General features: G+C 48.0%; 1 protein-coding gene and 1 long non-coding RNA gene across 3 annotated transcripts in view; one reads left to right on the forward strand and one right to left on the reverse strand.

Annotated features, from left to right (window-relative positions):
* Positions 1-25,109, forward strand: part of MMP24 (matrix metallopeptidase 24) — a 45,817-nt gene that overhangs the window by 16,372 nt on the left and 4,336 nt on the right. For both annotated transcript variants that reach the window (XM_058685390.1, XM_058685391.1), the window contains exons 2-8: positions 2,221-2,369; positions 6,614-6,730; positions 8,246-8,550; positions 17,728-17,889; positions 19,674-19,888; positions 22,365-22,503; positions 23,967-24,233. In XM_058685390.1, coding sequence (XP_058541373.1) covers positions 2,221-2,369; positions 6,614-6,730; positions 8,246-8,550; positions 17,728-17,889; positions 19,674-19,888; positions 22,365-22,503; positions 23,967-24,233 — 1,354 coding nt within the window. The remainder of the gene's footprint in view (positions 1-2,220; positions 2,370-6,613; positions 6,731-8,245; positions 8,551-17,727; positions 17,890-19,673; positions 19,889-22,364; positions 22,504-23,966; positions 24,234-25,109) is intronic.
* LOC131485683 (uncharacterized) lies at positions 1,960-24,557 on the reverse strand. Its single transcript, XR_009248962.1, has 3 exons — positions 24,398-24,557; positions 14,160-14,272; positions 1,960-3,208 (listed from the first exon to the last, which is right to left on the reverse strand). It is a non-coding gene; the product is annotated as an uncharacterized LOC131485683 (long non-coding RNA).

The raw sequence follows: 25,109 nt of genomic DNA on the forward strand, positions 1-25,109 counted from the left end.
TGCCCAACAGTGTTTATTGAACAGACATAATGAGCAGCTACTATGTGTCACACACTTCTGGGCACTGGATATAGAGAGATGGGTAGAACACAGACCCTTCCCTTGAGGCACTCGGAGTCTGGCACGTGAAGTCATGATTAGAGCCCAACATTGTAAGATCTATACTATCTATAATAGGGGACTTAGGGAGCACAAAAGAGGAAGAAAATAGCTTAGTTTGGAGAGTGATGGAAGTCTTCTAGAAGTGGTCACTTATGAGCTGAACCTTAAAACAATGAAAAGATTTTTGCCTGAGGAGTATCCCAGGGACAGGGGGAAAACGCACAAAAGCATAAAAGAGATTCAGTGTTTGGAAAAGTGCAAGAAGTACTGATATCCTTTGCCATAATTTGGAGCAAAAAACATGTTCTAGATTTCAATATGAAAGACATTAAGTTGTCGCGCTGTTGTAGATGTTAAGGCTTTAGTGTTGTGTTTTATTTTTAATCAGTCAAATGCACTTTATCACAAGGCAGTAAAGATGTTAGTCACCTTAGATGAAATAAATAATAACTTATTTATAGTTTCTGGTCTACTTCCTTCCCAAAATGGTTTGCTTTGACTTGTAATAACAGACACGTCCACAATAAGACTTGTTCATATAGAAACAAGCAAAAATTACAAAGGGAATAATATCGCTTCCTAACTTCTTTCTCCTTCATTAAATCACTTGGTGTTCGGGATAATCCTCTGAGGATGGGCCACAGCTTCTATGTGGCTCAGAGACCAGCACGTAGGAGTGTTTCTGTAAATGCTTGTGGGTTCAGTAGACCCATGGAGGTTTTCTTCATTTTCCAATTGATGCCACATATATTTCCTCATGCTCTGGTTTCTTCAGGCTTCCCTCATGCTTGTCAGTGGGAATAATCATCTCTACTTTGCTGTCCTTCAGAGCCATTGTCTGTGTGAGCTTTTTCATCCAAACTACTTTCAGATGCTCTTGCCCTTTGAAAATGTTCCTCCCTTTTTTAAATGACTCCATGCGTAAAACTTAGAAAACAGAAATTCTCCCCCATGATACTATAACAGAGGCTATTCATGGTTAATTATTTTTTTATTAAAAAAATATTTTGACGTCACTTCAGACTTTCAGAAAAGTTTTCAAGAATGGGACAAAGAATTCCTGAACACTCCTCACCTGTATTCCCCAATTCCTAACATTTTACTACATTTGTTTCTTCTCTCTCACCTCTCTCCTCTCCCTCTCCATCTCTCTCTCTTTTCTGAATATGTTTAAGAAAAAGTTGCAGGCATTGTGCACCATTACATAGGCCAAAACACCTCAGTGTATATTTTCTAAAAACAAGAAATTCTTTTACATAACCATACTATTATTTTTTTTATTTTTATGTGTGCCCTTCTATGCTTTTTTCTTTTTTTTTTTTTTTTTTAATTTTTTTTTCAACGTTTTTTATTTATTTTTGGGACAGAGAGAGACAGAGCACGAACGGGGGAGGGGCAGAGAGAGAGGGAGACACAGAATCGGAAACAGGCTCCAGGCTCCGAGCCATCAGCCCAGAGCCTGACGCGGGGCTCGAACTCACGGACCGCGAGATCGTGACCTGGCTGAAGTCGGACGCTTAACCAACTGCGCCACCCAGGCGCCCCTCTATGCTTTTTTCTATGCATACATTTATGTACTTATATTTAAATTAAGTAATGCATTGTTTATATATACTTATAATGGCTTGCTCTTTTGGAGGAGTTAGCAATAGACTGTATATAATCTCATGCCAGTAAATATTCTACAGCATGATTCCTCAGCAGACTCTGACTTTAGACACGATGGTTTCTGGGTGGCCCATTTTACCAGGTCACTCTGCTTCAGAGAAGGAACCATTCTTGTGTTCTTGCATGTCTAGTCACATATCAGTGGAAGCCACTGTATAAATGAGTAAAGAGGCAGGGTCCTGGAAAGCCTTGAATGCAAATTTGATCTTTATTCTGTAGCCAGTAGAGATCCAATGAAAGCTTTATAGCAAGGGAGAAAGCCACCAAGAGCTGGGTTTTCTGGAGATTATTTGCCAGTGTGTGCAGGAAGGAATGAAGGGGGAGGCAATCGGAGCATGAGTCCATAGGTCCCTTCGGTAAAATGATCCCAGTTTCAAGGGCAAATCTCCACCTAGGTGGAACAGAGCCTTCTCCAGCATAATGCATCCTTCTCTTTCATGTGTCTTTCAGAACTGGTTAAAGTCATATGGCTATCTGCTTCCCTATGACTCACGGGCACCCGCGCTGCACTCAGGGAAGGTCTTACAGTCAGCAGTCTCCACTATGCAGCAGTTTTATGGGATCCCAGTCACCGGTGTGTTGGATCAGACAACAATCGAGTAAGATTCGCGTAGGGCATTATGCCTTCGAACTTTCCAGACATACATTTGAGCTCACATTTGTCATGGCCCCACGTATGTACCATGCCCATCCTACCTTCCTATCTTTCACTCCTGCAGGATCATCCTGGGAGGGAATACCCCAAGGTGCCCCTTCCTATGTGAGCTGGGGAGGTACTCTGCCCGAAATTTGCTGTGTGATCTTGAACAAGTGTCTTATCCCTGCTGGACCTCAGTTTCCTTTTGAGCACAATAAGAGGTTTGGCTGGAGATGGTCTTAAACCTCCTCTGACTCTAATAACTTTTGGCTTTATGAATCACCCCTCTGGCATTCCCTGAGATGTACACATCTCACCTGATACAAAGAGCTCTTGAATGATCATGAGCTGGTGGCTCTTGTTCCACTTTTTCCATTTATCAAATATTTGCTAAATGCCTATGTGTGCCAGGCACTGGACAGGATCCTACGATCTCTCCCCTCCAGAGGCTCACCGCATCGTGAAAAGTACAATCATCTAGCTGCACCAGTCTGGAACTCAGCAGGAAACACTTGTTTTCAGGGAGATACTTAGGAAGTAATAACAAAATGAGCCAGACCATGGGGACGGTCACATTTACTCAGGGGGGAGCACGAAGAAGAGGAAGGGATGGGTGCCGAGAATGGAATCCTCAAGATGCAAGCTGAAGAGGAGCGGCCAGAGCAGTGGAGGAAGCCAGGGGCTATGTGTCACGGTAGAGAAGCGGGGATGGTGAGCGGGCCGGCTGCTGCAGAGTGATCACTTAGGAGATCCAAAAGTGTCAGCCGAGTTTAGCAGCCAGGAAGCCCTTGCAGGGTCAGACTGCGGGGGGCGGAAGGGGAGATGATGAGTAGAGATGGCAAGTGTAGGCAAGACTTTCTAGAAGCCTATCAGTGAAGGACAAATAGAAGGTAGCTGGAGGTGGGTGAATTTTTGTTTGTTTGAAGATCAGAGAGAGTTAAGTATCCTCACATTTGTTTAGGAAATAGCCATAAAAGTCATTAAAGCAGCTGAAGGAAAGCCATTGCCCATTGCTGCAGTGAGGGCATGGCAGAGAGCCCGGGGGAGCTTCCCAAGGAGGCGGTGAGCAGTGGGGTCCCGAGCAGAGGTGGAAGCAGGGAGCAGGGCCCCATGAGGGGGCGTGGGGAGGTGGTGGGTGGGGAACAGAGAATCCAGCTGATTGTGGATCCAGGACCAATCCTCCCCCCGCCCCCGGAGGGTGAGTCACTCACTCCTTAAGAGATTCATCTCTCTGGGTCCCAGCTTGTTCAGTTACAAAGGGGGGTGTTGGATTACGACTCTCAGATTCTAGATCCCATTATTCTAAGCTGTTAACATTTGGTGAGTCTGGGGTTTTACGATCCTATAATTCTGTAGGAACATTTTCTATTGCTCGGATTCTCTGACTGCAAGATTGTGAACTTCTGAGACCATATGTTTGACCGGTGCTATGGTATCGTGAGGACAGTGGAAGCCTTGGCCCTGTGGCCTCGTGTGGCCTCGTGAGTGAGTTGGTTGAAGACAGCCCGGCCGCCTTTCAAAGTGGAGGTTATTTTGAGGGCTTTGTGCAGGCTTCATGGCAGTGCATCCTGGGGCAGGAGCACTGATGTCTCTGCTGAGGCACCACCTGGCCTTGGGTTTTACTCTGTTCCAGAAAGCCCCAGGCCTGTTGGACAGGGTTCAGAGAGTGGCAGGTGGACGGAATGATCTGAGGGAGGAGGATGGCATTTCCCACTTGCATTTCAGCCCCCACTTTTTTGTAGGAAGATGGGGGGAACGCTGTTTGGGAGGCACGAGAAGGGAGAAGGCGCTCATGCTTAATCCCAGACTTGAGTGGGGAGGCTGTTTGGGGGTAGAGTTTAGAGACCTTAGCTTCCCTTCCAGCTCTGTGACCTTGGGCAGTCACTGCCTTTCTCTGGGCCTCTTTCCTCCCTGGGGGCCCTTCCAGGTCTAGCTCAGCCTTGCTGTAGCAGAGGTAGCTCCCCATTCTTCCCAAGGACTGTCAGTGAAAGAAAGCGAGATTAGGGTTTTAAAGTACTAATTTTTGAGTGCCTACCTTGGGAAATGTTACACATTGTTCACCACTCATTCATTCCTTCATTCAACATATCCTCTAACCCAAACCTGTGCTAAGCACAGGCTTTTGTTTGTTTGCTTTTGTTTGTTAAATTGCATTCATTACTAGTTCATTTATTCATTCAACTAAGTTCCAGTCCTGCCTCAAAGCTATATTTTGCAAGTTACTTGATTTATCTGTGTGTCTTTTCCCTCATCTGCAAAATTGAGGATAAATAGTTTCTGGCTACCTCACAGAGTTGTTTCAAGAATCAAAACATTTCTTTAAAAGAACACAGACACTGTAACAATTAGAAATGTTTATACAAATACATGATATTGTTATTATTATGTCTTTTATTATTCATTTCTGAGTACAGGCACTCTAGGCAATATGAAGCATGCAAAGATGAGTAAGACCTGGTTAAGTCCCTCAGGGGGCTTTTAAAAAAAACATTTGGTTAAAATAGTCTCTATATTGCCAATGACAACTGCTTTCAACAACCGTACATGAGGTAGACTGTTTTCCCCTCCAGCAATCTCAAACTAGAATTGGTCATTGGGCCAGCACAGGGAAATAAAATGCAAGGATGACCTGGGCTCTAATCAGCCATGATCTTTTAAAATATCCTACCCTGGGGGCGCCTGGGTGGCTCAATCGGTTGGGCGGCCGACTTCGGCTCAGGTCATGATCTCGCGGTCCGTGAGTTCGAGCCCCGCGTCGGGCTCTGTGCTGACAGCTCAGAGCCTGGAGCCTGTTTCAGATTCTGTGTCTCCCTGTCTCTGACCCTCCCCTGTTCATGCTCTGTCTCTCCCTCTCTCAAAAATAAATAAAACATTTAAAAAAAAAAAAATCCTACCCTGGCCTTTTTTTTTTTTTTTTAACGATGTCCCAGACTTACTATTCCTGAAATGTAACTTAACCTGACAACAAACAGTTATCAGGATTTACTTAGTTCCAGGCACTGGACTAGCTTCTGGGGACACAATGATGAATATAATAACATTTCAGTCCTCAGAGAATTTGCCATTTATTAAAGGTAATGGACTAATAGATTTAAAATCACAATACAACACACTAAATGCTGCAGAGAATTCTAAGTCTTACAGTCCTACAGTCCTACACATTTTGAACATCTATAGCAAAAAGGAATTTGCTGTCTTACAAGCTATGCCATTCTACTTTTGGGTAGTTCTGATTCATTCATTCATTCATTCATTCAACAAATCATTATCAAACATCTTCTGTGTCAGCCACTGTACAGGCAAGGTTCCTATCCTCATGGAACTTAGAATCTGCTAAGAGAGACAAAGACTAAACAAAAAAGTGAATATATTATATCATTTCAGGCAATGACTAATGCTATGAAGAAAAATGAAGCAGGATAAGCAGATAGCGGCAGGATGGGAGGAGGAAGCTATTTCAGATAGGGTGGGCAGGGAAGTCCTCTCTAAAGGGGAACGTTTGAGCAGAGACCTTAATGAAAAGCAAATCATGTGAAGAAGAAGAAGAGCATTGCAAAGCAGAGGGAACAAAGGCCCTGAAGTGGGAATAATCTTAGCATGTGCAAGACACAGCAAGAAGGCCATTGTGGCTGGAGCAGAGTCTATGAGGGGGAAGGAGGGTGAAGATGTCGTCTGACGTGTAGACAGGAGCTTGATTGTGTGCGTCCCTGTGGACCAATGTGAGGAGTTTGGATCTTATTCTAGGTGTTTGGGGGAAATCATTGAAGGGTTTTAAACCAGGGAGTGATGTGATCTAATTCCATTTACAGAGTATTTCCACATATACCCCCTCCTTTGAGGCTTTCTATAACCTAAGAACAGTGAGAGCTGTGATTCTCGTGTGGCAGAGGAGGAAACTGAAGTTCACAATGATCGTTTGCTTGGGCTCCTACAATTAGTGGTGGAGCTAGAACCATCAAGCCTGTGTCTCTGACTCCCAGGCTCTAATTCAGCCCTGTGTCAGCATAATCAATTGTATGATTATGAATGAATGAAGTAATCAGTCTATTGTGTTCCTGTGGGGGAACCCCTCAGAGCCAGGGCCCCAGAGTCTAGCATCAGGATGCACACTGCTATTTAGACTGCAATGCCTTCCTAGAGTGTCCTGACCACAACACGTGTGTGTGTGTGTGTGTGTGTGTGTGTGTGTGTCCTCTCTCTGCCCAGGTGGATGAAGAAACCCCGCTGTGGTGTCCCTGATCACCCCCACTTAAGCCGTAGGCGGAGGAACAAGCGCTATGCCCTGACTGGACAGAAGTGGAGACAAAAACACATCACCTACAGGTGCTTTGACTACCTCTCCTCTTCCGTGGCTTTGGCTCCACCCACACTCAGTTTTGTCCTGGCCTGAGTTTCAGAGGCTCACGCTGTAGGTGGGTCTGTGATCGGGGTGAGAGCCAAGTATGCGGGCATCAGGACCAGGTGCTGAAAGCCTATCACTTTGTCCCCCTTGTGGCTTCCAGAGGATGCCGTATCTCAAACTTCAGGTTTATTTGGTCCTTTGGGGGCTCATTAGCTGTGTCCTGTTTAGAGTCCTACAGCTTTGAGAAAGTGGGATAGGGATTGTTCAGCAACTCTCGGCTGTGATAAAGAGCCATGGCTGAACTCACTCTCCCTATCACTGCTTGCCAAACCCCACTTCCTTTTATCTGGATCCCTTCTCCACTTAGCCTGACAGACTTCACCCAAACTTCCCAGCAGAGCTCCAGTTGTTAGCAGACTCACTCCTGAAGTGTCTGGGGAAACCAAGGGCTGAAGAGGATCAGCCTCCAAGTCAGACCGGTGACCAAGGACAGGGATGGCGGAGCCCATCACAGCAGACTCAGACAGCAGAATTCAGAGTAGGGCTGCAGGAAAGGCCAGGCATAGGGCAGGCTCAGCTGGGCTCTGGCTGGCACCTCTCAAGGCTCTGATTCCATCTCAGTGGATGCCTTGGGTTCAGGGGTAGGATCTAAGACAGAGAACCTGAAAGCTGAAGAATGAAGGGCTCTCCTGCTGATGAGCTATAGAAACCAGAACAGGCTTTTTCTAGAATTCTGACAAAAGAAGGAAACCCAAGAAGAATCTGGGTTAGAAACTGGATAGATCTTAAGGTCTCCCGAAGTGGTAAAATGAATCAAGAGAAAGAACTGGCTTCTAACCTTAACTTCTATTACTCAACCTCTCTGGCCTCAGTTTTCTTACCTATAGAATGGGTGAATAATCCTTGCCCAGGTGTTCAGGAGGCAGAGCACCCAGGAGTAATGACATTCTGCTATGGAGAACCATTCAATATGGCTGCTGTAACCTTCAATAGCTAAATCTATAACTGACGAAATCAGATACCACTCTATACCAATTTCCTAGGTAGACAAGCAGTAGACAAGTAGTTGGTGCCAAACATTTTTAAAAGGGATGTTTCACTTAAACCCTCCACTGCTTCAGTATTTCTATAACTTTTTAAATGTTCTATACATACGCTTTGTGTATTGGGAGAAAAACTTAAAACTTAGAAAATGCTATCCACGAGCTTAATTTTTTTTTTCTGCACGCTCAAGTGGAATTCTGTTTTCAACACAAACTTTGTGAGAGTGCAGATACAAAACATTGATCATAGCAAAGCTGCTCTGACTGAGGCAGGGGTGGGGACCCAGAGCCTTGCCCACCTAGCCTCTTCTTCAACCCCTGGGATACCTCAGCAGAATTCTAGGGTTCAAAATGTGAAGATTACTGGTCCCTGTGGTCCCTGCTGTCCCTTTTAGCTCTGCAAGCCTCTGACTCTGACTGTTCCTCCCTAATGATCCTTTCTTCTCTTACCAGCATTCACAACTACACCCCAAAGGTGGGGGAGCTAGACACACGGAAAGCAATTCGCCAGGCTTTTGATGTGTGGCAGAAGGTGACCCCGCTGACCTTTGAAGAGGTGCCATATCATGAGATCAAAAGTGACCGGAAGGAGGCAGACATCATGATCTTCTTTGCTTCTGGTTTCCATGGCGACAGCTCCCCATTTGATGGAGAAGGGGGATTCCTGGCCCATGCCTACTTTCCTGGCCCAGGGATTGGAGGAGACACTCACTTTGATTCAGATGAGCCGTGGACACTAGGAAATGCCAACCATGATGGTAAGGCCATGAGGGGGACAGGGGGTCAGTCGTGGATTTTCAGGGAAAGAAGTCCTGAGGAAGAACTTGGGATGCCATAGATAAGCTTCCTGCCCTGTAACTTCATGTCCAAGAGCTAAGAACCTAGGAGGGTGGGAACTGAGGTCTCTGGTCCCTCAGGACCAGGGCCCCAGAGTTGAGTCAGATCACTTAGTAAATGGTCTAAGGGGGCTGAGTCAAGAGGGAGGGGTTAGGCCATGAATAAGAAGACAAAGTAATGGATCAGAGGCTTGAGAAAAAGGTAAAAAAGTCATTAAAGCCGAAAGTGGGGTGTGAAAGTGGTAGGCTCTGGCCTGATAGTGGCTTCGAAGGCCATCTTAAGAGATACCATTACTCTCTTTCCCTTATATCAACTTCATGGGTGAATAACAGGCCCCATAATTACTCTAACATCCTTGGTTAACTTGCTCCTCACCACTGTGACTCAATGAGTATTATATGGAACCAGAGTCAGTATTGTACAGGAATAGTAACAATACTCTTCAGGGTGCAAAAGCATTCTCCATCAGTGTTTACTCCTAAAGCACTTGCTTAGTAAGCAGGCAAGTATACATCATTATGCCCATTTTTACATTAAAAAAATTTTTTTTAATGTTTATTTATTTTTGAGAGAGAGAGTACGAGTGGGGGAGGGACAGGGAGAGGGGGACAGAGAATCTGAAGCAGGGTCAGTACTGACAGCAGAGAGCCCAATGCAGGGCTTGAACCCACAAACCGTGAGATCATGACCTGAGCCAAAGTCAGACGCTTAACCAACTGAGCCACCCAGATGCCCCTCATTATGTCCATTTTTTTTTTAATTTTTTTTTCAACGTTTTTTATTTTTTTTGGGACAGAGAGAGACAGAGCATGAACGGGGGAGGGGCAGAGAGAGAGGGAGACACAGAATCGGAAACAGGCTCCAGGCTCCGAGCCATCAGCCCAGAGCCTGACGCGGGGCTCGAACTCACGCACCGCGAGATCGTGACCTGGCTGAAGTCGGATGCTTAACCGACTGCGCCACCCAGGCGCCCCTCATTATGTCCATTTTTAAGATGAAAGGCTTCGGGCTGGAATGGCAAAGCTGGAAGTGGGTAGTTAGGGCTCAAACCACTGCTCAACAACCTGGCTGTGTGACTCCGGGCAAATGATTCACCCTCAATCTCCTCATATAAAAAATGAGGGACTGCGGGGACCTGGGTGGCTCAGTCGGTTAAGCGTCCAACTCTTGATTTTGGCTCAGGTCATGATCTCGCAGTTCGTGGGTTCAAGCCCCACACCGGGCTCTGCACTCACTGAGCCGAACCTGCTTGGGATTCTCTGTCTCCCTCTCTCTCTGCCCCTTCCTCCACTAGCTCTCTATTTCTCTCCCCCTAAAAATTAATAAACATTAAAAAAAATAACATCTCTCTTTAAAAATAGATAGATAGATAGATAGATAGATAAAAATGAGGGACTGGACTAGATCTCTAAGCTCCCTTCCAACATGATACACAGCCTGGTGGCCTGGGGGGGGGGGGTGGCTCCAAACATTTTAAAAAAGACATGCTCTCTGCCCTCTAGTAGTCCACAGTTAAGTGGGGGGGGGGGGGGACAGTGTGTATATAAGTAACCCTGTCACAAAGCAGACTGTACTGAAGCTTGTAGCAAAAATACCAAGAAAATGCAGAGATGAGTGTGGAGGAGAAAGGGATAGAGGATTCTGGCTTTTAGATGAGAACAGATAATGATTAGCATGTTGATATTCTAAGATCCATGTCAAGTGCTTTCCACATACTATGTAGTATGTATTTATTATTATGACCTCCATTTTATAAGTAGGTAAACTGAAGTATGTAGAAACATTAAGTAGTCTATCTACAGTCCCATAGTTGGTGAAAGTAAGGCTTTGAACCTGGGTATTATGACTCCGGAACACATACTCTTTTTTTTTTTTTTTTTTTTTTTTGAGTAACCTATGCACCCAACGTGGGGCTCAAACTCCCAATCCTGAGATCAAGAGTTGCATGCTCTACTGACTGAACTAGCCAGACACCCCTGAAGCACATACTCTCGGCTACCAAGCTAAACTTTCATGGTTCTCAAATTGCAGGGCACACCAGAATCACCCAGAAATCTTTTTAGGGGCTCCTGGGTGGCTCAGTTGGTTAAGTGTCCGAATTCTGCTCAGGTCATGATCTCAAGTTTTGTGAGTTCAAGCTCCACATCAGGCTCTGTGCTGAGAGCTCAGAGCCTGGAGCCTGCTTCAGATTCTGTGTCCCTCTCTCTCTCTGCTCCTCCCCTGCTTGTTCTCTCTCCCTCTCTCTCTCTCTCTCAAAAATGAATAAACATTTTTAAAAATTAAAAAATATATATGTTTAAAAAAGCACATTCCAGGTTAGGGGCCAGGTTCTAGGCCCTTAACTTCTTGCTATTCTGATTCTCTGATTCTGGGGTCAGGCCTGGGAATCTGCACTTGGTGTGATAAATTCTCCAGGCACTTCTGATATATGTGTTCCATCCCCCTTGAGAAACACTGTCTTTATCCTCAGAGTTTCCTTAACTTGCCTGATCATAAGAATCACCCGGGTTTCTTGTCATATACATAGATTCCCAAGCCCTACCCCTGGACATTCTGATTCTTAAGTGTAGGCAAGTTTGGGAAACACAGGGCATTCTTTTACTTAGGCTATGCTTCAGGCTGAGAGCACACTCGTATAGGCCTGTCTCCTCAGAGGCTGAGTCTGGTGTCTTTGGATGAGGGCAGCCTCCTTGAGAACATTTCATATCATTGCATGCATGAATCAAGGATCGGCAACCCTTGGCTCATCTGTGAAAGGATGGTTCAGGAAGTGTTTTGGCCAAGGCTCAGCCTCTGCAAAGATACGAAACTGTCACATTTCTCTTTGTCCCTTGCCCTCTTCAAATGTTGGTCCTCTTTCCTATCCAGCTCCATTTCCTCTGCCCTGGTATCCCTTTCCTTATGTCCTGAATGTGTTTCCTGGCTTTCTGAACACCTCTTCTTTCTCCCATGCTTATTCTTGAATCAGTGTCAACGAATGGCTGGCTGTGCTGATAAAGTGCGAGGAAAAGAAACTAACATTTTTGAGCCCTGTTACGTGCCAGGGACTGTTAGCTGGCAAGATTTTAGTTATAGCCCTGATAGAGACAAATGAATTCTTAAAGGGATCTTGGCCAGAGGAGGCATTGGGAAGATACTCTGAACAACACGGCCCTCCTCTTCCCAGCTCTGAGGTTTGTACTGCCCGAAAGCACTCCTTGCTGTTGGAGACCTTGGGCCCAGTCTCAAAGTCCCAAGAACTTCTGGGAGTGCATGTGGGAAGGAGCTGGGACCTGTGGATATGCACAATCCCAGCATCCTCCCAGTCCTATCCCATCCCAATGAACATCTGCCAATTCTGATAGAGAGTCCAAGACGGCCAATGTCTTTTTTGGACAAGAGTTGGGACTTTTCTATGCTCTGGAAAACTGAGCATGAACTGTTCAGATGTAGTTCCTAACTATGGCAATAGACCCCTGATGCAGCAGGTTGCCCTAGGACGGTTTCTGGAAGGAGATGAAAGGAACCAAGATTTATGGAGCACCTGTATATTATCTCATTTAATTTCCACATAAATTCACTGAGGGAGTGGATGGAGCCTCCTGGGAACTTTGTGTTTATTGGCTCTCTTCTCTCTTCTAAATTTCCATTATGGAAAACTTCAAACTCACAAAAGAAGAGAAAATGATAATATGAACCCCCAGGCACCCATCCTCTTGCTTCAGCAATTACCAACATGATGTCACTGCTATTTCATCTACTCTCCCCCTGCCACTTGTATTTTTTGGCTGATGTGTTTTAAAGAAAATCCTTGGCACAATATCATTTCATCTGTAAATACTTTAGGACATAGCCCTAACAGATTATTTTTTTCTTCCAAATTTTTATCTAAATTCTAGTTAGTTAACATACAGTGTAATATTGGTTTCAGAAGTAGAATTTAGTGATTCATCACTTACACACAACACCCAGTGCTCATCACAAGTGCCCTCCATAATGCCCATCACCTATCTAGCCCATCTCCCTCCATCAACCCTTAGTTTGTTCTCTATCATTAAGAGTCTCTTATGGTTTGCTTCTCTCTTTCTCTTTTCCCCTTCCCATATGTTCATCTGTTTTGTTTCCTAAATTATACCTATGAGTGAAAACATGGTATTTGTCTTTCTCTTACTGACTTATTTCGCTTAGCATAATATACTCTAGCTCCATCCACATTGTTGCAAATGGCAAGCTTTCATTCTCTTTGATGGCTGAGTAATATTCCACTGCATGTGTGTGTGTGTGTGTGTGTATACACACACACACACACACATATACATACACACTATATACATATATATACATACATATATACACATATATATACATATACATACACACATATATATGTATATACATACATATATACACATACATACATATATGTACACACACACACACACACATATATATATATATATATATATATATATATATATACACACACACACTACATCTTCTTTATCCATTCTTCAGTGGGTGGATACTTAGGCTCTTTCCATAGTTTGGCTATTATTGATAGTGCTGCTATAAACATCAGGGTGCATGTACTCCTTCAAATCTTCTCATAGATTATTTTCTTTCAAAAAATTCTTTTTATATATTTTAGAGAGACAGAGAGCACACGCAGGGGAGAGGGGCAGAAAGAGAGAGAGAGAGAGAGGGAGAATCTTAAGCAGGCTCCATGCTCAGCGAGGAGCCTGACACAGGGCTTGATCCCACAACCCTGGGATCATGACCTAAGACAAAATCAAGAGTTAGACGCTCAGTCAACTGAGTCACCCAGGCACCCCAAATAGATTATTTTTAACACAACCACAAAACCATTATCAAACCCAACAAAATTAACAATAATTTCTTAAAATCCAATTCCTGTTTGTATTCATTTCCCAAAATCGCCTCAAAAATGTCCCTTCCAGCTGTTTGCTTGCATCAGGATCCAGACAATATCCACACATCATGCATGGTTGACATGTTTCTTACGCTGTTTTCACTTACAATAGTCAGCTCACTTCCCCACCCCCAACCCTGCCAATATTTGTTGAAAAAACTGTCACTTGTCCACAGTACACTCATTTGGCTTGATGAAATTCAGATTCACTTTTAACACGTCTCCCTTCCTCATATATCCTAAATATTGGTAATTAGTCCTATAGACCTGACTAAATTCACATTTTGGCAAGAGCTTCTGGAGCGGTTGGGTCCTCCCTTCTGCATCACGTTAGAAAGCACGTATGATACAGGCCGTCCCACTGTTAGTGATGCTGAGGGTGAGCGCTTGGCTCAGGTGTGTCAGCCTGAGCCAATCACTATAAAATTCACTTGAGGGAACTTAATTTAAAAAACACAAAATGTTGCCTAAGTCCTAACCCAAAACTCCTGAATCAGAAGCTCCTCCACCTATGTGTTTAAAAGGCTCTCCTAGAGAACCACTGCATTATAAGGATGTAAGGGTGATCCTGATTCTCCACGTCATTGGAGTCTGTGTGAAGGGCAGTCTGGCCCACCATACCTTCCAGCTGGTTTCAGGGGCTGCTTCCAGGCACCTTCTGTCCTCCTCTCTTTTCAAGGAGTCCAACAGTGATGTCTGAGTTCACTAAGCTCTGATGAGAAGGAAGCCCAGCCCTGAGAAAGGTGACAAGACAGGAAGCATCATTGAGACCAGCCCTTCACAGAGTAGAGTTCTTCTGCAATCACTTCTGTGACTCTCCCCCGACCCTGGGAGCTAGACCAGGCAGGGATCATAATATCCCTTTAGCAGATGAGGAATGTAAAGTTCCATGTGGTTATAAAAACTCACATAGTAAGTGGCAGAGCCAAGTATGTACCCAGGACTCTGAATTTTTAGTAATCGCCCCAGGTGGTTATGCTGCAGGTGGTCCAAGAACCACACCTGGAAAAATACTGAATGTTTGGCACTGTTCCATCCTGGCTGCACAAAGCTTGCCCTCGAGGAGCTCACACTCCTGGAGCGGAAGAGAGAGTGTGCTGGTGGCTGTAACGTATGGTGGAAAGTGATCAGTGCCATAAAGATGGTTCAGATAAACTGCTGGGAGGGTAGAGGAGGAATCACTCACTGCCAGTGGGGGAAATCAAGGAAGTCTTTCTGGAAAATGTGGCACTGAGCTGAACTCTGAAGGAGTAAGGCTATTCTGGGTAGAGGGGACAGCACTGGCAAAAGAATGGAGGCAAAAGGAAATGTTATAGCCTTTTGGGGGGCTGGAGGGCTCGATGAGATGGGACTGATCAAGTATGGAGGTTCCACGGGAAGGAAATGAAGCAGAGATAGTTGAGTAAGAGTTTTGGGTACCTGCTAGGAGGCCCCTGCTGGGACTTGAGCTCCCAGCCCACAGGAACACTCCCTACTGGGGATGCTGGTCCCCTCACATACCTCAATGTGACCCTGCTAATTAATAGTGATCTGTAGTTCTGTGCCAGGAGGCGGATGTGAGCACTTTGCCTACCTTGCCCCATTAATTTCACCCCCATTCTTAGAATGCAGGTACCGTTATTCCCTGCATTTTACAGAAGAAGAGATTTAAAACGTCACACTGCTGCAACATGGTAGAGCTGGGATTCATGTCCTTCTGGCTCCCTCAGACCGCACTTCTGACTACTCTGCTTCCTTGTTTCTCACCCTCTTGGAGAGTGAAGACCCTAACGGCCACCCGCCTATTAAGCACTGGGATCTTCTCCATCCTTCTGCCTTCCTAGCATTCTGCCCTCTCTAGCTCCAGGGAGTTCTTCTGCCCTTCCCTGTCCTTCCATCTCCCCAGAGCAGCCCCCACTTAGCAGGTCTCTTGGGCTTCTGTGCAACAGGATGCCAGTTCCCCCAGTTCTTTTCTGCTTTTTGGTCCCTGGAATAAACCCACAGTCCCTTTTCCTTCAAGGGCTTACTCCTATTCTCTGCAGGGACCCAGGCACAGAGGCTACAGAGTAACAGACACAGGCTGAGGACAAAGGTTTAGAGTCTTGCCAAGTACTCAGAGCGCTGCTCCCTGGTTCCCAGTGGAGATCCCTGTGGATGCCCCCTGAGGAAGAGCCTGGTCAGCAGACGAGAGGCCCGAACAGCTTGTGAAGGTGGAAGAATAGGCCAGGAGGCAGAGCTAGGCAGGACCAGCCCCCAGGAAGCGGAGCTGCCTTCCGCTGGCTCTAGCAGCCGCCTTTGTTTGGGATAGAGCTGAGAGATGAGCTCACCCTTCCCCTGTGCCAGAGGAACCAGGACCCGAGGAAGGAACTGGGGGCGGCCTGGCCTCCTCCTGCCAGCTTGCCCTTCCCCAGCAGAAGGCCAGCCCCAGGCTCTTGGCCAACCTTGCACTGATCTTGCCCATCCCCATTTTGCTGAAGACACGGGTGGTGTCAGCAGAGCTGCAGGCATGCTTGCGTCGGGGTCTGCCCCATAAGGCTCTTCTCTCTTCTGAGACCGTAGCCAAAAAGGCCAGAGATGATCCTCAGTCCCATCTGACTCTCATGGGTCCCTCCGTTGGGCTGGGCTGGGCAACTTTGCCAGTGACACCAGAGCCAAAGTAGGCACTAGGACTCCTGACCACCTCCTGGGTCCCTGGTAGCCTCCCCTGTGCTCGGAACCGACAGGAATGAGCTGTAACATGCCTTAGGGCAGGGCAATGAGAGGCAGAGCTCAAACGCCAAAGGTCAAGGCAAGCAAGAGTTTTCAAATGGACAGACAGGTCAGGACTATCAGTATGACAGCCTGCCCAACTCCCTGTCTCTTGTGTTTCTTTCCCAAAGCTGGGGTTACTTAATCCCCCCAAAGTCAGGCCTTGCTCTGTCCCAGGCCCAATCCAGAGGCTCAGAGGAGTTGGCTTAAGAAAATCTGGTAGCTGGAACCCCACTGGCCTTATGCTTCCTTTCTGGTCGATGGGCTTGTTCCAGGCACCAAGCTTCCATCTGATGTCTGGTAACAACAGCTCCTGTGCAGTGCCACACCCTTCACACATATTACCTCATCCAATCCTCACATAACCCTATGAAGGGGGTACGATCTCCCCGTTTTACAAATGAAGATATTGAAGATTAGAAGGTAGACCTTCTGGCCAAGTTCACAAAGCTGGAAACGAAGAAGGTCTATCTGGCTCAGGGGCCCACGCTCATGACCACTGTGCCATGTTGCTGCCTCAGCTTCGCGCTCGGGATCCCGTGTCCCACTTTCGGCACCTGGACTTTGTTGTTTTCACTCGCATTTGAGTCCCTGCCTTGATCTTGGCCAAGGTTCAGTTCTTTCAGAACTAAGGTCTTGCTGGACTGAGAGCCGCCCTCACGATCAGGGCCCTGCCTGCCCCTGGACCTCCTGACACTGACTGCCAGCCTGCCACCCCCAGACCTCCCCTCTGCTCGTCGTACTCCCTGCCCTGGCTTTGCCCTTTTCATCTCTCACCCAGACCCTTCTACCTTCTTCCCAAAAGCGCACGGAAGCCCTGCTTCTGGTCTCCTTCCCCTCTCAGCCCTCCTCAGCGTGGAGCAGCCAGAGTGACTCATCATGTCACCACCCCCACTCCTGCCCTAAACCCCCCACTGGCCAAGAAGCCAATCCAAATTCCTTTGCGTGGCATCACAGAACCCCACTTGCCAGCCTGGCTGACCTCATCTCTCTCTGCCCTCCCCTCCTGCTTTGTTCCAGAGCCAAGTGGAATGAGCCTGCTTGTCCGTGGATCTTGTTTTTAGCGTTCCCTCTGTCAGGAATGCCACCCCCACCCCTCCCTCTCCTACCCTCTGAATCCATTCTCCTGACTAACTTCTTATCTTTCAAGACTTGAGGTAAACTTCACCATTATGAAGCTTTCCCTGCACATCTTCCTTCAAGTTTAAATCACTCCTCCCTTCTCAGAATCCTCACTCCACCCTTACAGACTTCTATTAAAGCACCTGGAACATTAATCTCACTTATTTTGTTTCTCTCTCCAAATCCCCCCACTATACCGAGAGTTCTGAAAGGCAGGACTATGTATGATTTCTCCAGCACAGGGTCTGGCACAAAGCCTATGCTCAGTGTTGGCTGAAGCAATGGGTTGACTGATACCTAAGTGGGTGCCCTGGGCACCTCCCCACTCCCCTCTCCACAGGGAATGACCTCTTCCTGGTGGCTGTGCACGAGCTGGGCCATGCGCTAGGACTGGAGCACTCCAACGACCCCAGCGCCATCATGGCGCCCTTCTACCAGTACATGGAGACACACAACTTCAAACTGCCTCAGGATGATCTCCAGGGCATCCAGAAGATCTACGGTGTGTGGCAGGGGAGAGGGGGCTGCTGCTCCTTCTTAAGGGCTGGGCTGTGACTAGCTGCCTGAGTGGGTTGTTTTCTTAAGCAAGAAAAAAGGAGAGGCTATGCTGATATTTTGATAAGATATAAAAGGCCTGCTACCATGCCTCCCTCCCAGTTCTCTGTTCACACTGGTAATGCAAAGGTCTTGTTTTGGTCAAGTCAGTTGAGATGGGAAGACCAGTGTGCTTGAGCAAATGTATGTCAGCATAGCCCAGGCCGCCTCAGCCCCTGGGCTATGACGCACAGGAGGAGGGCCCCTTCTGGAGGCCTTGATGACCTCAGAGAGCAGATGGCCCCAACCAGAACCCCGGAGGATGGGCGGGATCTCCATAAGTGAGGCAGTGGAGGACTGGACAGGGGAGGTAGGGACCAAGGTGTTTTGAAAGTAGAATGGACAGGATTTGCTGATAGATCCAACATGGGGGTGAGGGTCAAGGACAACACCAAGATTTCTGGCTTTTCTAATTGTGGGGCAATAGGATTTACCAGTCTGTTGCTCAGAGAGCTGGGCTGGGATATTGATTTGGAATCTTAGGTGTCCAATCTATAGCCACTGGCCACATGTGACTATTGAAATTTGAATTTATATTAATTAGAATTAAATAAAATTAAAATTTCAGTTCCTCTGTCACACTAACAACTAGTCACGCATTTCAAGTGCTCAACAGCCACAAATGGCTGGAGGCTACCGTATTGGACAGTGCTAATATAGAACATTTCTGTCATCACAGAACATCCTATTGGACAGCTCCAACATAGAGGGTCTTTAAAGCCATGAACCTGGGCACCTCTCCACTCCCCTCTCTACAGGGAATCAAGATCACTTAAGGTAGTGATCTGTGACTAGGGGACTCTTTGGAATTACCTTGGAATTTCCATTTTAAAAATGCTCTCATTGTCAGAGATTGGCTTCTCTTTGGTCTGGGCTGTCTTCTGAGCATGATGAGTTTTAAAAGCTCTCCCAGTGACCCTAATATGCAACCCAAGGGAGAAAACTGACATAGGGACAAAAATAGAGAGAACACCCAGGAGCACTCCAACCTTTAGGGTAGGGTGGGTGAGGAAAGGCTGCCAGCAAAGGAAGTGGAGAAGGAACAGCCCATAAAGTAGAAGGAAAACCAAGACAGAACAGGGGCCTGGAAAAGTGCTCCTATGATCTTGCTACTCAAAGTGTGGGCCTCAGACCAGGAACACTGGCATCACCTAACAGCCTAAAGAAATGCAGAATTGCAAGCCACCCCCCCCACCCCCCGCCCAGACCCTCTGAGTCATAATCCCCATTTTATTAAGATCCCTGGATCTTGATATGCACATCAAAGTTTGAGTCGGTAACCCTGGGGTTTGGCAACATGAAGGTCATTGGAGATCTTGACAGAGCAGCTTCAGTAGGTGACAGGGCAGAGGCTGTCCTGGAGTGGGATAAGGAATTAAGGGGAGAAAGTGAGGCTGGCATGTGTAGAGGGAGCAGAGAATGATGGTATGGGACACTGAGCCCAAGAAAGGACATGTTCTCTCTTATAACAGGAGAGAAGAAGAGAAGATATCAGATTCGGGGGTGGAAAGATGAGAGTTCCCATTTAATGACTATTTTCATCTGTTTTCTCAAAGATTGGGAAGTAAAAAGTGGGAGAGGGAACAGGAGGCTGGAGGGTGACAGACCTCAGCTGCCAGGGTGATGATGAAGCAATGACAGTGGGAGGCAGGGAATGGCTGACCCTGTCTAAGATACAGCCCCTCTCTGCAGGACCCCCAGCTGAGCCCCTGGAGCCCACCAGACCCCTCCCCACGCTCCCCGTCCGCAGGATCCACTCACCAAGTGAGAGGAAACATGAGCGCCAGCCCAGGCCACCTCGGCCGCCCCTCGGGGACCGGCCGTCCACACCGGGCGCCAAACCCAACATCTGTGATGGCAACTTCAACACAGTGGCACTCTTCCGAGGCGAGATGTTTGTGTTTAAGGTAGGGCCAGTCAACTGGTGACACCCAGATGGTCCTCTCCCACTTGCTCCCCCTCTGTGGAGCAGGAGAAGGCTGCTGCTCTGGGATTAGGCCCGCTTTGGGCCTGGACAGGAGTTGGCCCAGTGGCCAGGACTTGGGGTCCCTTTCTGGTGCTGCCGGGCGAATTGACTTGTTTCTAAGAGGAGGTGGGTAGACTGGTGATCTTATACCTTCCCAGGGGTTAATGCTGGGGGAAAGTGCTGGAGACCTGCTGGTCAGCGACTTTGAGCAAGTCATCTCCCTTCTCTGGACCTCAGTTTCTCCATCTGAAAGCGGGGTCATTCCCTTAATGAAGGGTGTATGAAGACTAAATGAGTGCATGGCCATGAAGATAGCAGCTTGGAGTAGGGGCTGACATGGCGATGGCAGAGTCTGTCGCCAGATCCTGCCAGGGCTGAGAAGCTGGGACTGAGGGATGCCTGATAGAAAGCTGGCCAGGCTACATCTTGTCACTTGTCCTGGTCCTATCACATTGGCCACGGGCTGACTGGGTGGCAGCACGTTTGGTTGGTATGCTACAGGTTGGGTTACCAGGGAAGTGGACTCTGAGACAGTGTTGAGAATGCAGGATTTTGATTAAAAAGTACCTTTGGGACCAACATCTGTGGGTAGGAGGGAAGGAAGTAAGACTGGGCAGAAGGAGAATATAAGCAGCAACTAGGACCATTGCAGAGTCGCCTACCCCCTACAGGGATTCTATAGCTAGCATGGCCCATCAGAGTCATCCCACACGGGGCCCCAAATAGCTGGCACTTTGTACCTCCTGCTTCATTCAGTCATTGGATGAGAAGGGGCATGACCTTGGGGGAGCTTGCTGAAGCCGAGGCCATCCCCAGAGAGGCCTGCAGTTGAAAACAGCCTGCTGACCACATTGCGGGCCGCCAGGGCAACAAGCCCTCCACGGAAAGGGGTCTGGTCAGGGTGTCTCCATCACACTGGGTGGCTGTGCGGGGCTGCTCCATTCCCCTCAGGGAGCTCTCCCAGCAAGCTTTGAGGACTGAGCAAGAATCAGGTGACACGGGTCAGCACTGATCCTGCCTCTCAGAGTGGCTCTAGGAAAGTCACTGGCCTTACTTAAGATTCTGTATATCTTGGGATGCCTGGGTGGCTCAGTTGGTTAAGCATCCAACTTTGGCTCAGGTCATGGTCTTGTGGCTCGTGGGTTCGAGTCCGGCATCAGGCTTATAGCACAGAGCCTGGAGCCTGCTTCGGATTCTGTGTATCCCTCTCTCTCTGTCCCTCCCCTGTTCGTGGTCTGTCTCTGTCTCTCACTTTCAAAAAAAAAAAAAAAAGTCTCTGTATATATCAAATCTACTTCATAGACTTGTGCAAGTCAAACTAAAGTTTTAAAAACAACATGAAAGTGCTTTGTAAAACACCTTGAAAAAAACGTTTCTAGTTTTTGTACCATCTTTTACAAATCACATTCATTCTGATCCCCCCACTCAACGGTTCCTAGGCAAGTCTGGGTTTTATCATCTCCATTTATTTTATTTTAGTTTTTTAATTTGAGAGAGAGAAAGAGCACATGAGCAGGGGAAAGGGGCAGAGGGAGAGTGAGAATCCCAAGCAGGCTCTGCGCTCAGCATGGAGCCCCATGTGGGACTCGGTTCCATGACCCTGGGATCATGACCTAAGTCAAATCAAGAGTCAGATGCTCAAACGACTGAGCCATCCAGGTGCCCCTTTTATCATCCCCATTTACACTGAGGGTCCTGGTAGGTTACAGGCCTTGCAGATTGCCCACCAGCCAAGGGCTGTACTGCCACAAGACACTAGTTTGAAGAAGAGGGCTTTCATCAGATTCTTGACCTACTGAGCTGCCATTTATTTAACATCAACCATATGCCCTGTGCTGTTCTAGGTACTTTACCTATTACCTCTCCTCTGATCCCCAACATTACCCCCATTTGTAGGTGAGGTGCTTGCAGTACTGTGCCCACGGTCATGCAGTGCTAAGTGAAGGAAATTCACACCCAGGTCTTGAGGGATTCCCACAGCTTGCTTCCCAGGGTCCTCGCCCTGCTGGATGGAGCCAGAGGGTGAGGAGGGCACTCTGCCCAGGCTCAGTGGCCAGCCTTGTGAGTGGCCCACTGATGTCAGTGACTCTCTGCTGCCCTCATGTGGCCACTACAGGCCCCTGGCACCATCCCTTCCAGCTCCTCCCCACCTCATCCCTGCACCAGGCCAGTCTGCTGTCTGTCTCATAGCCCCTTGGACAGCAAGAACCTTCAGGAGGCTTATATGAAGAGAGTTAATGGGCATCCTGTCTTCCTCACAGGGCATTGGAAGCTAGATGTGATAGACAGACATCACGGAGGGTTGCAAGCCTGGGCCCAGGGGAAGCTTTTGGGTTATTTGGGCTTGAGCCCCAAGGCTGAGATCCTAAGTTAAGGCAGGGCCTGCCATGCTTCTCTCTCCTCCCCTTACCCCACAGGATCGCTGGTTCTGGCGCCTGCGCAATAACCGGGTACAAGAGGGCTACCCCATGCAGATTGAGCAGTTCTGGAAGGGCCTGCCTGCCCGCATAGATGCAGCCTATGAAAGGGCTGATGGAAGATTTGTCTTCTTCAAAGGTAATATAGCCTGTGCTAAGAGAACTGTGACAGTTCCCTGCCCTTTCTGGGACCCCCTTTCCCCATCTGTACACTGGAAGAGGCGGGGTGAGAAGCAGATGCCCTCCAAGAGCCCCTCTAGCCCTAACAGAGACACTGACTTCTGACAGGACTAATCCCTGCAGGCAGGCCAAGCACAGTCCAGGGGAATCAAGTCATGAAGTAATTGTTGAGGGTCTGTATGTTCCCAGGTTGGTGGGACGACAAGGCTCACCCACATCCAGGCACAGTGCTCCATGGAAGGCCATCCCATCAGTTCTGTAAGAGTTGGTTGGGAGGAGGTCACACTGGCTGGAGAGGTCAGGGAAGGAGCCAGGGGGAGCTAGCATGTATGGCATGCCCACCCAGGGCTGGGTTGCTTCGCTTCAATTATCTTGAGATGGGCCCAGCCTCAGAAGGGTAAGATACAGGTAATTAGTGAGAAGTGAGGAAGGCAGTCCAAGAGGAAGGGACAGCATGGGTAATAGAGTAGTGTGGGGATATGCATGTACATTGGAAAAGCTTAGAAGACCCACTGGACAGCCATGGAGGCCCACCTTGGAGAGCGGTGAGCAGTGGCCTAGAAAGGAGAGGGAGGGAGAGTCCTAAGGAGCCTTGGTTGCCAGGCCAGAATGCAGTCTTGACCCGTTAGAGAAACACTGGTGTCCACTGGGTGTTTGTGAGCAGCAGAGAGCCAGAGGGCAGGCAGCAATCCAATAGAGCAGAGGTGGGGAGGCCATTTCTGAGTCGGTTGCTGGAGGGGAGGGAGCAAGTCAACAAGGCCCACACCAGGGAGGACCAGTGAGGCCAGAGATGGACAGCTAAAAGATGCAAAAGGCTTCCTGAGAGGCTGAACATGGAGGGGAGAAGGAAAGAGAGGGTCAAAAGTGATGCCAGGTTTCTTGCTGGGGAACCGGGGGGCAGAAAGGTGAGGAGGGAGGGAGCACACTGTGGAGGTAGTGACGAATTCCAGAAAGCAGACCTGGAAATGCCCAGAGGCTGGTGTACACTGGGTCAGGGCTCCTGGGTCTGGGGCTCAGGTCCAGTGGGAGTGGCTGTGAGCCCTCAGAGTTGGGTGTCACTGGTGGAAGGTGGGGAGTACTAAGGCATGCAAAGCCACAGGAGTGGCTGAGGACGCCTGAGAGAGAGTTGAGGAGCAATTCACATGAACGAACAGAGGGTGTGGCACGGAGGCTGGGCAGCATGGGGCCGGTTGCCCAAGATCTGCAGTGACTGGCTTCTGGCTTCTTGCCCCCATGCTCTGCCAGGGCCAGGGAGCCTCAGTCTCCCTGAGAGGCTGTCAAGCAGGCCTTGAACTGTTTCCCCCGACACTGTGGCTCTGTGAATGACTTCAGTCCTAGCAAAAGATGGACAAGTGGCACCAGCCACAACCTCTGGCATTGAGTGACTGGGAAAGGCTGATCCTGGGTTTCTCTTGGCTACAGGTGACAAGTACTGGGTATTTAAGGAGGTGACAGTGGAGCCTGGGTACCCCCACAGCCTGGGGGAGCTGGGGAGCTGTCTGCCCCGAGAAGGCATTGACACAGCTCTGCGCTGGGAACCTGTGGGCAAGACCTACTTTTTCAAAGGCGAACGGTACTGGCGCTACAGCGAGGAGCGGCGGGCCACGGACCCTGGCTACCCCAAGCCCATCACTGTGTGGAAGGGCATCCCACAGGCTCCCCAGGGGGCCTTCATCAGCAAGGAAGGATGTACGTAAGGGCCTGGCTGGGTGGGGAGTAGCCCGATTTTCTGTAGGTCCCAACAGGGCCCATGGGCATACTCTCAGGGTATCCAAGTTTGAGAAACGGTGTCTAATGGTAAGGACAACTGCCTCACATCTACCCATGTTCACACAGTAAATTAATTCTCTTACCAGCTACCAAGCCAGGCTCTCATCTGCAGAGATGACTCACATTTGAGAGATGTTTTCATAGACTGACTTCACTCTTTCAGACAGCATTTCTCAAATAGTGGACCTCAGATGTACTCTAGGGCTTCCTCGAGTTATCAAATCTGAAAAGCAATGATGGATACAGGTGCTTTCAAAGGTGCTTTTTTTTTTTTTTTTTAATGTTTATTTATTTCTGAGACAGAGAGAGACAGAGCATGAACGGGGGAGGGTCAGAGAGAGGAAGACACAGAATCCGAAACAGGCTCCAGGCTCTGAGCTGTCAGCACAGAGCCCGATGCGGGGCTCGAACTCACAGACTGCGAGATCATGACCTGAGCCAAAGCCGGATGCTCAACCGACTGAGCCACCCAGGCGCCCCCTTTTTTTTTTTTTTTTAAACAAGGCTTGAGGGCAGGAAGATGGAAAGAGAAGCCTTTTTTATTTATGAGACATTTTCTAAGCTCCTCCTGGAGGCCAGGCTGGGAGCTTCCCAGCAGTCTAGAAGCTTCTCAAGAAGAGGGGCTGGGTGTTGCCAGGTGCAGGAATCCATGAATGTTTGTTAAATACATTTCCCGTGATCTGGTCAAAAATACAGACTCTGGAGGCTGGCTGACTTCACATCCCGCCTCCACCACTTACTATGAGTTTGAGCAAACCATTTAAGTTTTCTATGTCTTCATCTATCAGATGGGGA

Source organism: Neofelis nebulosa, chromosome 9, assembly GCF_028018385.1.
Source record: "Neofelis nebulosa isolate mNeoNeb1 chromosome 9, mNeoNeb1.pri, whole genome shotgun sequence".
In the NCBI taxonomy this organism is placed as follows: Eukaryota; Metazoa; Chordata; class Mammalia; order Carnivora; family Felidae; genus Neofelis; species Neofelis nebulosa.